This window comes from Giraffa tippelskirchi, chromosome 14 (assembly GCF_054371585.1).
Source record: "Giraffa tippelskirchi isolate mGirTip1 chromosome 14, T2T-mGirTip1v1.2.pri, whole genome shotgun sequence".
NCBI lineage: Eukaryota > Metazoa > Chordata > Mammalia > Artiodactyla > Giraffidae > Giraffa > Giraffa tippelskirchi.
Window position 1 is genome coordinate 38,878,652 of NC_137288.1, and position 15,326 is coordinate 38,893,977.

The 15,326-nt window shown below is 38.0% G+C and overlaps 1 protein-coding gene across 1 annotated transcript in view; it reads left to right on the plus strand.

Moving 5' to 3' along the window:
- The first annotated feature begins 2,084 nt into the window (after positions 1-2,084).
- DSC1 (desmocollin 1) overlaps positions 2,085-15,326 on the plus strand; it is a 32,350-nt gene continuing 19,108 nt past the window's right edge. Inside the window, exons 1-6 of the mRNA XM_081561539.1 lie at positions 2,085-2,147; positions 5,049-5,133; positions 6,698-6,900; positions 8,163-8,279; positions 10,003-10,158; positions 13,656-13,800. Coding sequence (XP_081417665.1) covers positions 2,085-2,147; positions 5,049-5,133; positions 6,698-6,900; positions 8,163-8,279; positions 10,003-10,158; positions 13,656-13,800 — 769 coding nt within the window. The remainder of the gene's footprint in view (positions 2,148-5,048; positions 5,134-6,697; positions 6,901-8,162; positions 8,280-10,002; positions 10,159-13,655; positions 13,801-15,326) is intronic.

Consider the following 15,326-nt stretch of genomic DNA (forward strand, 5'->3'; position numbering starts at 1 on the left):
TTAATGTGGTCAATTGATTTATAGCAAAGGAGCTAAGCATATACAATGGGGAAAAGAGTTTCCTCAATAAATGGTGCTAGAAAAACTGGACAGTCAAATGCAAAAAAAATGAGACAGGACCACAATCTTCCACCACACACAAAAACTCAGAATGACTAAGACTTGAACAAAAGACCTGGAAGCATAAAGCTCCTAAAAGAAAACAGAGGTGGTAAGCTCCTTGAACTAAATATTGGCCATGATTCTTTGAATCTAATCCAAAAGCAAAAACAACAAAATCAAATACTAATACAAGCAAGTGGGATTATATAAATTAAAAAGCTTCTTCACAGCAGGGGAAACTATCAACAGAATGAAAAGATAATCTACTAAATGGGAGAAAATAATTGCAAATCATATATTTGATAATGGGCTAATATCAAAACATATAAAGAACTCATGCAGCTCAATAGCAGAAAAGCAAATGATCCAATATAAAAATGGACAGAAGATCTGAATAGACATTTCTCCAGAGGAGACATAGAGATTGGTCAGTAGATACATGCAGAGATGCTCAATATCACTGATCAACAGGGAAATGCTAATCAAGACCACAATGAGATATCACCTCATTCCTGTTAGAGTGGCTATCATCAAAAAGATAAGAAATAACAAGTGATAGTGTGGATGTGGAGAAAAGGAACACTTCTGCACTGCTGATGGGAACGTAAATTGGTACCACCACTATGAAAAGCGGTATGGAGGTGCCTCAAAAAATTAAAAATAGAACTACCATATCCAGTAATTCCACTTCTGGGTATTTATCCAAGGAAAATGAAAACACTACTTTGAAAAGATATATGCACCCCCATATTCTTTGAAGCATTGTTTACAATAGACAAGATATGGAATCAACCTGGATTGCATTGATCAAGTCTCCATCAATGAACGAGTGGATAAAGAAATAGTGGTGTGTATATATACAATGGAATATTATTCATGTGACAACATGAGTGGACCTGGAGGGCATCATGCTAAATGAAATAAATAGGACAGAGAAAGGCAAATGCCCATGATCTTACTTTCATGTGGAATCTAAGAAAAAAATAAATAGATGGAAAGCTAAGCTCATAGATACAGAGAACAGACTGGTGGTTTAGAAGAAGGAGCAGGAGGTGGGAAATGGTGGAAGAAAGGGGTGAACTCAGGGTTTTTTGTTTTTGGTTTTTTTTTTGGAGTTTAAATAAATGGAATTTTAAAAAATTGAAGACTGCAATAAGAAAATTATATCTCATTCACTTACTTTTATAACATCAATATACACTATAGTAAATTCCTCTGACAGCTAGAGAATCAAACCAGTGTGCAGTAAATAATAAGGAGCAGACACAATGCCATCTGTGAAGCTGCTACTGTGGATGGCGGCGCCCGATCTCCAGCAGAACGGCTTTGCTGTGTGTGACAGACTACACCTAAATGCTTAGATGCGGAGATAACTCCTGATGTATGTGATTGCACATGCCTGTGTATCCCTGATTTGCCAAGGGCGGTTGAGGAGGCATCGCTTCTTTGCGTGGAGATCGTGCACAATCTATGTTTGTGCCCAGGGGCAAGACAGGTTAATAAGGCCAGGAAGGAGGGGAGGACGTGGGAGTGGGTAATAACTGGGGAGGACTTCAGAGCATCGACCTGGGGGGAAGGGAGGAGGGCCGAGGATGGAGGGTGTTCCCTGTTGCTTCTGCCGATGTGTCAAGTGGCAGGAGAAATTTTGAAAGCTGTGAGGAGGAGCCAGTGGCTGCGTTTGGGGGTGTTTTGTACCCCACCCTCCCCACTTGTAGGAAAACCTCTTTCCATTCCGAGGTAACTGAATTGAAGGACAAAGACTGACCCGGGAATAGGAGGAAAGCAATTGTCCGGCTGCTCCCTCTCCTGTCATTTCTCCCATTTGCCTCCTGACTTTTCTCCAAACCAAGTTCATCCGCGCCAAGGTGGCAACAGGTTACCCTGCACGGGTGCCAGCCGTGGGGAATCTGCTGAAGCCGCCCCGTGTATCCCAAGCTGCCCTGTTATCCAGACACCATCCCTGAGCATCAGGACCACTTCTGATGGCTGTGGCCTCTGCCGCCCCAGGGAGCATCTTCCGGAAGCAGCTCCTATTCTCTCTCCTGGTGAGTAACAAGCAAAGGATTAGGGAGTCCAAGCATGTTACTCGGTGCTGCCTTCCTTCAGGTTGGGCTTGAAAGAGAGGAGGGCGGGAGTGGAAGGCAGAAAAGGGAGACTGGAAGAACAGGAGCAGAGCTGAGTAAAATTCAAGGAAGCACGGAGAGACTTGGGACCCAGGATAGCAGGTGTTTGGTTTGCTTTTCAAGTTTCCACCGCCAAGCTGTTCATTTTTCAAGGGAATCCCCTCTTCAATCTTGCTGGGGTATTTTTCTAAGGAGTAATGGGATGAATTCACTCCTCAGGCATTTGGCCCAGAAAGTTCTGAGGTTTGCTTTTGCTACTAGTCACTAAATAAGCTGTACTTGTTTCACCTGCTTAGTTGCCCTGAGCTTCGAGAAGAGGAAAAGGAGTCTGGTTGAAGATATGAAATATCCAGGACTCGCTTCATTTTAGCCAGAAAGGCTGAGAGAAGGGCAGAGCTCTTAGTTCAAGGAAGGCATTTAACTGGGAAAAAAATAATAATAAAGAAAAATGTGACATTCATTGATAAAATACATGAACTTGACTTCCATTTATGTTTTTTGTAACTGTGTATTTAGGTGCTAATTTTTTCTTTGGTGGGGGTTAGGAAGAAGGGAGTTGTCCCATATCTACATCTGGCATTTCTGAGCACTGAATTTCTTTCTTGTTTTCATTTTAATGAAGTATTTTACCTTCAAATTATATTTTCAGTATTTAAAGATTTTATTGTATAAGGATAAATATTTTCTCTGCATAAATAGTACACTAGGGGACTTCCCTGGTGGTCCAGTGGCTAAGGCTCAATGCTCCCAATGCAGGGCCCAGGTTCAATTCCTGTATCAGGGAACTAGATCCCACATGCCACAGCTAAGAGTTCTCATCTCAACTAAGATCCCGTGACTAAGACCCAGCACAGCCAAATAAATAAATTAAAAAAAAATACACTAAGTGGGGTTAATGGTCATATGCTCATCCCATAATTGTCTGAGGGTGTGTGTGGGGGGGGGAACAGAGATCTTTATTTAGTATTATTAGTTAGGTAAAATGAGGGGGAAGCTTTCCAAGATATCCACCCAGATTTCTTTTACTTTTGGTCTCTGCTCTGCCCAGTACCCTTTGGTTCATCCACTGCCCATCCATTCCTTATGCCCATGATGCCTAAAAATGCGTCCGACTCCAGCTTCCTCCAAATAACTAAGCTGCTTGTTTAACTTGAAGACTGGGATATAGTATGTCTTAGAGATCTGCACTGGCTCTGTCTGTGAGGCAGAACCAATGAAGTGGGGACCCTATACAACAGGAAGGAAAAATGATGGAGGTATGAGAGGAAATGTGGATGTATCCTCTGAGAATAATGTGTGACTATATAGTATAGATGTGTAGGTCTATGAATCTATGTGTGTATATGTGTGTATATACACACGTCTATTTCTAATTACAAAATGCTCTTCCATGTTATATACTTAGACCATTATTAATATAATTTTTTATATACAGAAAGTTCTTTAGGTATATTTTTGTACATTCCCTAACATTAGAAATGAAAATATTAAAAAGTCAAGTAAGTAGTAAAAAGACCCATTTTTTAAAAAAACGTTATTTAATTCAAAGCCAGAATACAAATACAACTTTTTAAATTCCAGTTTTTGGTGTTATCTAACACAGTTATTATAAAATTACAGACTATTTAAATAGGCTTACATGATATATCCAATAGACTTGGGTTGAGTTAGAAAAGAAATGTACATCCATAGTGTAGCTGATGGTTTTCTTTCCTTCTCTCAAATAATGGGTCCCCTAACTCTAGAAGGGCTTCCCTTGTGGCTCAACTGGCAAAGAATCCGCCTGCAATGCGAGAAACCTGGGTTCAATCCCTGAGTTGGGAAGATCCCCTGGAGAAGGGAAAGGCTACACTCCAGTATTCTGGCCTGGAGAATTCCATGGACTGTATAGTCCATGTGGTCACGTAGAGTCGAACACAACTGAGTGACTTTCACTTAACTCTAGAAATATGTCCTCAGAGAAATATTGGTTATAAAATTCACCTATCTGTTAAAGCTCTATTTTATATTTAAGTAATAACAAAACAGTCATTTTGAAAAACAGTAGAGGAAGAAATAAACAGAAAATGCCAAGAAAAATAGGTTCTGAACTTACAGACACTTTTAAACTGATAGTGTTTCTTTTATTTTTCAGATAGTCTCGGTTTTTTCTTGAGTTAGGTATATGGCTTTGTAAAGCAATATTTGTGTCTTGAATTGAACTAAAAATCTTTACCCTTTTGAAGTCTACTCTCCATATTTTGAAATATATTTCTTTTTAGACTGATTTTGTGAATGAGATCATTTAGACTTTGAAGTTTATGCCAAGCCTTTCCGAGGAGTAATTTGAGATCAGGGAATACTGGTGGGTGTTGATCTTTAGGAGGTTAAAAACATCCTCAAGTATTTTTTGACTTAATCAACTATACCTCAGTTTGCTTGGGGCTGTGAAAAGAATGATTTGTATACAAATACATAATTACTGAATTCCAAAGTTAAGTACTTTCTTCATGCTGAGAAATAAAAATGGCATTTACAAATGACCTTAGAGATGATAAACTCTACATAAAGTCAACAGTTTGTAACACATTTTCTTGAAATGATGCAATACAATTCAGGTTCTAAGAACTCTGTTCATTTTAATTTTTTCATTGCTACTAAATGACTGTTGTGCTCCTAAAGCCACTTTCTTTGCTGTTTCTTTTTAAAATGAATATGAAAAATATTGAAAGATTAGAAGATTCATTTGTTATTTAAATTCACAATATTTTTATCAACAAGACAAAACTGTAATGTGAAAGCTTCTGATCAAATGTAACTCCTGATTTTTTTCTTTCTTTTGAGGTTTTAATATTATTTTGCGATGCTTGTCAGAAAATTTCTCTTCAAGTTCCTTCTCATCTTCGGGCTGAAGCACTTGTAGGCAAAGGTGAGAAAGGATGTTAAGAATTTCATAGTTTAAACTGCTACATTTAGCTTTCGGCTGCTCAAGCCATACAGTAGTCATTTGGCATTAAAATTCGACTTGAAAGATAAACAACTTGTTTTTTGGTCGTGGTTAGAAACGATTAAAAGCACCAAGTTAGTTGTGTACTTTTCTTGCCAGGAAAATTAGCAAACATCAGAAGGCTAAATTATCTTAGTTTAGTACAAACAAAGCACCAAAATGAGAAACATATTTTAATTTCCTATGACTGATCTGCTGCCAAAATCACCAAGCCAACATTCTTTAATTGATTAGATAGAAAATAGACATGTCAAAATTGAAATGCCCCAAAATAAAATTTATGCTGGAGGTTGATGACAAAGACCAGGTGCCCAGCAAGAATTTATGTGATCTATTTTACAGAAAAGCTTCTGAAAGTCAAATAAAATTTTAAGTAGTCTTACTATCACAGCCAGGCTTCCCTGGTGGCTCAGCGGTAAAGAATCTGCCTGCCAATACAGGAGACGCAAGAGAATGTGGGTTCAGACCCTGGATCAGGGCTATCTCCTGGAGAAGGAAATGAAAACCCATTCCGGTACTCTTGCCTGGGAAATCCCATGGACAGAGGAGCCTGGTGGGCTACAATCCATGGGGTTGTAAAGAGTCAGACACAACTGAGTGACTGAAGATGCATACACACACTGTCACAGCTATACCTGAGGCATGAGTTGGTTGTTCTAAGTCCAGGAATAACATCCCTTTCATCAGTATTTTTCACTAGCCTTAAGTTTATGGCTAGAAAAACACATCTCATACGCAGAAGTGGTATTCTTTCCAAGACACACAATGCTTTGCCCAGTGTTTGGAGGTTTTAAATTAATCCCTTTTTCTTTCAAAAATACTGAAAGGATACACAGCCTACACTCTAAAGACACATTGTAAATATAAATATTGGGTTAGCCACAGAGTTCATTGGGGTTTCTTCTGTAACATCCTATGGAAAAATCTGAATGAACTTCTTAGCCAATCCAATATATTAAATATGAATCTGCAAAGGAAATATTTTGATATAACCACTAAGCATTATTAAGCATGGAGTTTATTAAGCTTCCAAAAGATTTTATAGAAGTAGTATTTGCATATTATTTAAGTATAGAACAGTTTTCTAACTTTTTTGCAAGACAGTTTTATAAATAACTATCACAGATGATTACAAAGAAGTTCAAAATCTGACATCATGCAGTTAGTTATATTACATGTAATAGAGAACAATGCATTTGTGCATAATAATGAGTTAAAGTGGAAACAATAAACCCAGTGACATTAAAAATATTTTATATCTATTCATAAATTAATTGCTAATGAAATCAGTGGAGACAGTGACTCCATCAACTTAATTATTTAATTTTTATGGCCTGTAAGTTTTAGAATAGCAAGTACTCCACACACCCCTAGTGTAACCTCCCTCTTTTTGCTTCTCACACACTAACTAGAGGTTGTCATTCCTGTAAAACTTGTTCTATCCTTGTTTCACTTTGCAAATTACTGTGACATTTCTTCCCTGCAGTGAATCTGAAGGAGTGTCTCCAGTCGGCCAGCCTAATCCAGTCAAGTGATCCTGACTTCAGGATTCTGGAAGATGGCTCCATTTACACAACACGCGAACTTGTTTTGTCTTCTGAAAAGAAGAGTTTTTCCATTTTACTCTCAGACAGTCAGGGACAGGGGCAGAAGAAGATAGAAATCATACTGGAAGCAGGAGGAAAGAAGGTAATTAGACAAGAATTAAGCACAATAATCTGCTCACCAGAGCCCTTCATCTCATTTATTTCCATCCGCGCTAAAATTCTTGTTCTTGAATACTCACTTTTTTTCCACTCACTTTTCTATTCCATTTATAACAAACATTTGTGACGACTAGGCTGCTTTAATGAGTAATAGAGTGATTTATAAGTGGTGTAAAAATGAACAGCTCTGTAGCCAGGGAACGAAGGCAGAATATCAAAGGTTTCAAATAATGTTTTGAGGTGTGGCAACAAGAGTGACCTACCTGCAGAACGAGGCTCACTGCAGGTTGACTCTGGCTGGAAGCGTGACACTCCACCCCGAATGGCTTTCCCTCAAGTGACTGTGGGTTTGAGTCTCTCTTTAAAGAAAAGATGAGAAGGTCTCCAGTTTATTCCTATCTTAACAGAACATTTTACAGGGTCCTTCTCTTCAGAGAATGCTGTATGGCCAGCCCACAGGATTGGTTCGAATGTTCTGACTCTAAGCTAGTCTTCTTGCAGGGAATGGTGATGCTTGGGAAGTGAGAAGGAAAAAGCTTCCTGGAATTCATATAAATCTCACTTTAAACAAATTATGCACAATGAATTTTATCTTACAAGATAATTTATTAATAAGCAATTTGATTTATAAGGAAATTTTTCAGCTCAATTCCTTTTGATTATAAGAATCTTCATCAAATTTAGAATATGCTTACAGATTACATATACTTTACATTTATTTAATATTTAGACTTAATGTTATATAATTACATAACATTAACACGTAAGCCTTAATGTAACATAAGGCTTATACAATATTATTTTATATCCAAATTGTAAAGAGTCTCCATATGAAATAAAATATGCTGGAACACACACTGTGTGTCTTTATATAGGTATACAAATGCTTTTCAAGGTAGCTAGTATTTTAGCAAATTTTGGTTGTACCACTGTTACTGGAATAAAATCAATTCTTTACTAATGGATTATTTCTTTTTAGCGCTTCAGTATTTCTTCAGATAGTATCTTTCATCAAAACCCTATAAAGTTCTGGTTGGTTAGGTGATAAGTGATTAAAACAGGAAATAGGTGGAACTGGTTCTTTGTGTGTGTGTGTTACTAACAAAAAAACAGAAATTGGGCATTATCCAAAATATTGTTATGTGCAACTGTTACCTATTTTCTTCATGTTACTGTTTATGTGAAAAATCATTGTATCTAGAATGATACGCAATGCTGTATTTTTTCACCTCTCATCAAATGCAGATTCCTAAAAGACATGTGAAAGACACAGTCCTTAGGCGAAGCAAGAGGCGATGGGCGCCTATTCCATGTTCACTGATGGAGAACTCACTAGGTCCATTTCCACAGCACGTGCAGCAGGTACATCTCATCTCATTTGATGTTATATGTTAGCTTTGTTTCTTTGTTTTTAAAACTTTCCATTTGAGTTGAATCAGGGTTTTAACCTGTTGGTACTAATAAGGACCATCTATTTACGAGAACTAGACTCCTGTAGAAGAGAGTTTGAATTTTATCACTTTCCTCCCAAAGTCATGTTTTAGCATTAGAAACAAGTTGTGTATTTTGAGTTTCTGACTCTTTTAGGTGTGCACCCAGATTCTCCCAAATATCTTGCCAGAATTTAGCATTCACATACAGAGGACATGCCTACAGATTTTGCATAATTCAATTCTCCCTTTCATTAGCACTTATCCTCACAAAAAAAAGGCCAATATATCTGTTTTCCAAAAAGTGGTATTACTGCCATTTAACTGAATATAAGCATAGGACAGTTTTCAGTTCAGTTCAGTTGCTCAATTTTGTCCAACTCTTTGTGACCCCATGGACTGCAGCATGCCAGTCTTCCCTGTCCATCACCAACTCCCGGAGCTTGCTCAAACTCATGTCCATCGAGTCAGTGATGACATCCAACCATCTCGTCCTCTGTTGTCCCCTTCTCCTCCTGCCTTCAATCTTTCCCAGCATCAGGGTCTTTTCCAATGAGTCAGTTCTTTGCATCCAGGTGGTCAAAGTCTTGGAGCTTCAGCTTCAGCATCAGTCCTTCCAATGAAGACTCAGGACTGATTTCCTTTAGAATTGACTGGTTTGATCTCCTTGCAGTCCAAGAAATTCTCAAGAGTCTTCTCCATCACCACAGTTCAAAAGCATCAATTCTTCAGCACTCAGCTTTCATTATAGTCCAATTCTCACATCCATACATGACTACTGGAAAAACAATAGCTTTGACTAGATGGACCTTTATCAATGAAGTAATGTCTCTGCTTTTTAATATGCTGTCTAGGTTGGTCATAGCTTTTCTTCCAAGGAGCAAGTGTCTTTTAATTTCATGGGTGTAGTCACCATCTGCAGTGATTTGGAGCCCAAGAAAATCAAGTCTGTCACTAATTCCATTGTTTCCCCATCTATTTGCCATGAAGTAATGGGACCGGGTGCCATGATCTTTGGTTGAAATTGTGCAATTCATGATACATTAACTATGGGAGTAAAGTTGTGTTATTTCCAGTTTTTTAGTCACAAAATTTTCCATTCCAAATAATTCAAAACCACTGAAATGATGGCTGTATACAGGAATAAGAATAAGTGAATAAGAATAGAAAAAGAATATTCAATGCCATGATTTTTCCATACATATGCAGATAACTTCAAAGAATTTAGTATCCAATAAGTGCCAGAGTTTGTGGCTTTGCACAATGCAGGATATAATTGAGAATTTAAAAATATGGGAGACACTGGGAAAGAAAGACCAGATATGTGGGAAAGAGAGAAAGAAATAAAAAATAAGGACTTCCCTGGTGGCTCAGTGGTAAAGAATCTGCCTGCCAGTGCAGAAGACCTGGGTTTAATCCCGGGGTTGGGAAGATCCCCTGGAGAAGGAAAAGACATCCCACTCCAGTATTCTTGCCTGAGAAATTCCATGGACAGGGAAGCTTGTCTGGCTACAGTCTATGGGGTCACAAAAGAGTCCAACACAACTTAGTGACTAAACAACAACAATAAAAAATAAACTATCACAAGAGATTAGGTTGAAAGTATTTATCATGATATATTTGCTCTTTTCCTAAACTGTCAATTATTGTTACAGGTTCAATCTGATGCTGCACAAAACTACACCATCTTTTACTCCATAAGTGGACCAGGGGTAGACAAAGAGCCCTTCAATCTCTTCTTCATAGAGAAAGATACAGGGGATATATTTTGTACAAGAAGCATAGACCGTGAGCAATATCAAGAGTTTCCGGTAAGATGATTGCATCATTAATTCAGATTTATGTTTTTTATTCCTGGTTTAGTATTTTCAAGCTATTTATATATATCAGAAAAATCAATGATTTGTCTTAATATTTTAAATATTATTCATGTGTCATACAAACTTTAAATTTCTATTGGTACAGTAGATGAAAAAGGATGATTATTACAAGGGAAGACAAGGGAGGGGGAAGGGAAAATATAATAACAATTTTAAAGGACAGGTTTTGATGTGTATAATCCTGGGACAACAGCAGTGAATTTTATTGAATTTAAAGTTCTCTATAATAAATTAGCTCTGATCACATAATAATTTTTAAAAAATACTGATGATTGGGCCAATTCCCAGAAATTCTGATTTAATTGTTTCAGGATGAAAGTAAAAGTGTTAGCTGCTCAGTCTTGTCCGACTCTTTACAACCCCATGGACTGTAGCTCACCAGGCTCCTCTGTCCATGGGATTCTTCAGGCAAAAATACTAGAGTGGGTTGCCATTCCCTCCCCCAGGGGATCTTCCCGACCCAGGGATAGAACTGAGTCTCCGGCAATGTAGGTCGATTCTTTACTGTCTGAACCACCAGTTGAAAATTTGTAGTCGATGGTATAAAATTTAAATAGTAGTCTTCTAACTCAGCTAAAAATATGACTAATTATAAAATATAACATTCTATTTATACTTAACGTAGCAATATTTAAATATGTTCTTATTGCTTTCAATATAGAATAATGGGAACTAGCCCACAAAGTCATTAGTTTCACTGAGCTTTTTGAAACTGTTGCTGTAGTAACTAATTATGAAAATATTTATAGTTTCTTTATTATCTGAGCATAAGTGAATTATCCTAGGGATCCAGGCTGTAGTTTAAAGTTAGCTGAATTTCCAATTTAAATCATCTTTTTATTTATTTTGAGATGAACAGTGAAAAATAAAACTAGAACCAGAAACAAAGTCACTACATCTGAAAAATCAGTGGAATGTGAAATAATGATATTTATTTTAAACATTGGGACATATCATTTTAAACTACAAGTGATTCTACAGTAAGAATTAGATGATCATTTCCATTGAGGAGAAAAACTAACAAAAACTAATGTAAATTACAGCAGGATGGACTTAGGTTAGATGTGGAGATGTTTTACTGCCGATGTGATCAGGTAAAGAAATTCATTACAAGTGGTCCTGTAAGGCAGTTTTTACAGAGGGCAAACTCTTGGGGGTAGTTTGTTCTCCTAAAAAAGAAAGATTAATGGAATTACATGCAAAAAGCTACTTATTGAAGAATTATCCAATGTAAGGCACTGTGTTAGGTGTTTTAGTTACACAAATATCCTTAGTCTCGGGCTTCAACTCCAAGAAAAATTGGAAACCAATAGGGACATAAAACAATGATAGAGTTTCCTCTAGCCAAAAGTCTCAAAATGACAGCAGTCTAAAGAGAGAAAAATTACATCAAATATGAGGGGGGGAGGGAGGGTTTGATAGGAAGGCTGAAAGTGTGGTGGTGGAGGTGATGATGGTTATGGTGAAGTGGTGATAATACACTGCTGTATCCCTTAGTGTGGAATTTATTAAGATACAGGGATCAGACTGATGGAAACCAAAGTATAAGTTTTATTACTGAAAAAGCCCAGCTGGAGGTTGTTTGGGGAAAAGTGAAAAAGGGAACATGGATGATTATTTCAAAACCTTCCCTCCTAGAGATTAGAAGTGGAAATGTCTTCCCTGTCAGGTTAGCATGCGAAGATGAAATATGGCCTTTCAACACAGCAATGAGGATTTTATGTTACTTTGGTAGATAATGGTGAGATCACAGAAGAGTCTGATTCAGGAATATCATGATTAAAATTGTGCTTTATGGAAATGCGTCTGACTCCTGAGGGCTACATAGTTTGGAGAATTAGGACAGTTAGGACAATTACAGGAAAGTTTGTCGGACGTTGGTTGGAAAGTTGGTCGGCCAATACTTTGGCCACCTGGTGCAAAGAACTGACTCCTTGGAAAAGACCCTGATACAGGAAAAGATTGAAGGCAGGAGAAGGGGATGACAGAGGATGAGATGGTTGGATGGCATCACTGACTCAATGGACATGAGTTTGAGCAAGCTCTGGAAGTTGGTGATGGACAGGGAAGCCTGGAGTGCTGCAGTCCATGGAGTTGCAAAGAGTCAGACATAACTGAGCAACTGAACTGAACTGGTCGGACGTGTGTGTAGGATACAACAGGAAAGTTGATAGGATGCATTTGGGGTCACATGAGGATGGTGGCTTTGGAAATAGAAAAGAGGGGATGAATAATAAAGAGACACAGAAATGCTGTAATCTCAAGAACCTGGTGCACAGAAATGCTTCACTCTAGAGTCTGGCAATTGACTAACATAAGGCTAAAGAGGGAGGGGTTAGATACCTGGGATTTTAATCTTGGTTCATTCTAGAAAATGGTTACAGTAGGGAAATCAATAAAGTTAGCTACGGTGAAGAACTGAATTCATACAGAGTTCACTCTGGGCAGCTTTAGTTGTTCCTGTCAGTGGAGAACATCTGTTTAACTCAACAACCATTTACCAAAGACTCACTATGCATATACCACGTAAGAAGAGTTCAAAAATAATCTGATGGTGTTTAAAGAGAAAGGGCATTAAATCATTGCATTTGGGGCCAACATATATCCTTTTGAGATAGAGTTTGGAATGTATATATGATTTTGCTAACACTTTTACTACACAAGAAATATATCTTAAGGATAGAAAAATGAGAAAATACAGGTAAATAGAGAAAAGAGCATAATTGAATCACCCAGAAATAGTAAATATATATTGTTTATTTCTTAAGTCATTATATCATGTCCAACTCTTTGCAAACCTATGGACTGTAGCCCACCAGGCTCCTCTGTCCATGTGATTTCCCAGGCAAGAATCCTGGAGTGGTTGCCATTTCCTTCTCCATATATGTGTATCAGTTCAGTTCAGTTGCTCAGTCGTATCTGACTCTTTGTGACCCCATGGACTGCAGCATGCCAGGCTTCCCTGTCCATCACCAACTCCTGGAGCTTGCTCAGACTCATGTCCATCGAGTTGGTGATACTGTCCAGCCATCTCGTCCTCTCTTGTCCATTTATAAGTCTACAAATAACTAGAATCATATTTTGTATAAATTTTAGGAAAAAAACCAACAACTTGTCATTAGCATGACCTGGGGAAGTCTACCTGCATTCTAACAAGGAGAACAGTACACACTTAATTCAGGGGCCAGAGAAGCCTCATTGAGCTGGAGTGTGTGGTCTCTGATGGGAGAACAATGAGAAAGAATTGAAGCTGGAGGGCAGGCGTAGACTGTGCGGCTGTGTTGTCTCTCTGTTGCATACTTTCTTAGTTAGGTAGACCTTTGCCCATTGTTTTTTCTAAGTTTTACGACTTTCCCCAACTGCTAGGTTCAATTTTGTGCCTAATTTGTTATTTAAGAATCAACTGATGGTGTTCATCTACCTTTCAGATCTATGCCTATGCTACCACTGCAGATGGTTATGCACCTGAGTATCCACTTCCCCTAGTATTCAAAGTTGAAGATGACAATGATAATGCCCCATATTTTGAAAGCAAAATGACTAACTTGACTGTGCTTGAGAATTGCCGAATTGGTAAGTTCATGTTTTAGGAATACACGAGATTGTTTGCTTCAATTGAATTCTTTATTACTGTTTTAAGCACGGTTGGGCAAAACATTCTCAAATGTTTGACTTTCAAGGTATTTTACATAAGGACTTCCCTGGCATTCCAGTGGCTAAAACTACATATTCCCATTGCAGGGGGTCCAGGTTCCATCCCTGGTCGGGAAACTAGATCCCACATGCCACAACTAAAACCCAGTGCGGCCAAATGAATAAATATTTTTAAAAGATATTCTACATAAAACTTTGTAGTCTTATAAGATCATAGGCTTTTCAAAGTCAAAGTCCTTGTACTCATTGTCTAGGCCCATGTAGAAGGCTGCTAACTGATCCACAAAGTTACTAACTTTGTTACATTAATCCACAATGACAGACAAATGCTGTTTATAGTTTCTATTTTGATCATGTGCATAGATGTCCCTGATGTATTTATAAAGCAATGGATCTTTTGAATCTTTACAAAGTCACAATACCATTTCAAGGACTCAAAAATAGATTTTGGTATGGAAATGCTGATCAGGCTTATAACATGTGTACTCCTTTACTTTGCTTATTTTCCAAACAAATTGAAAAAAAAAAAAACTTAAACTAGTCTGATGCTCTTAGCAGCCAAGATTGTGACCTCATCAAACCAAAGGGTATAACAAGTCTAATTTATTCTTAAAAATCACAAGATACGTTCTTAGTGTCTAAGCCCCCTCCATTCTGTTGTCACTTTGTGTACATATTTAATGTTACTCTCCACAAGAAATGTTTCGCTAAGGTAACATTACTAATACTCTGATTTCCGAGCCATAAAGCTCGTCCAAATGACACTCAGACTTTTGTGTAATGTTTGGTTTGTATGTATTAACAATTCAGCACATTTATTAAGCTATAAAAGCATGAAACCTTTGTTATCATATGCAAAGCTGTTCTTTTCCTTTAACATTATCAAGTTGAATATAAAAGAAACAAGATATATAGAGAAGGTCTCATCTAAAAATGGTCATGGACTAGATTGGGAGGAAGAATTTGAGCACCCCTGTTCCCAAGGGTGGGGTGGATATTTTTACCTATGTAGGATACAAATCATATTATCAGTGGTAGCCACCTAATTGAAGTTTCCAGGTTAGGGTAGCTTGAAGCTGTGGGAGAGCATTTAGATACTTCCCAGTTGGCTCAGTGATAAAAATGGTTTGCCTATCTGTGCAAGAGCTGCAGGAGATGTGGGTTCAATCCCTGGGTTGGGAAGATCCCCTGGAGGAAAAAATGGCAACCCACTCCAGTACTCTTGCCTGAGAAATGGACGGAGGAGCCTGGCAAGCTACAGTCCATGGGGTCGCAGAGTCAGACATGACTGTGCATGCATGCATGCTTCAGTTCAGTCACTCAGTCATGTCCAACTCTTTGTGACCCCATAGACTGCAGCACACCAGGCTTCCCTGTCCATCACCAACTCACAGGGCTTACTCAAATTCATGTCCATCGAGTCAGTGATGCCATACAACCATCTC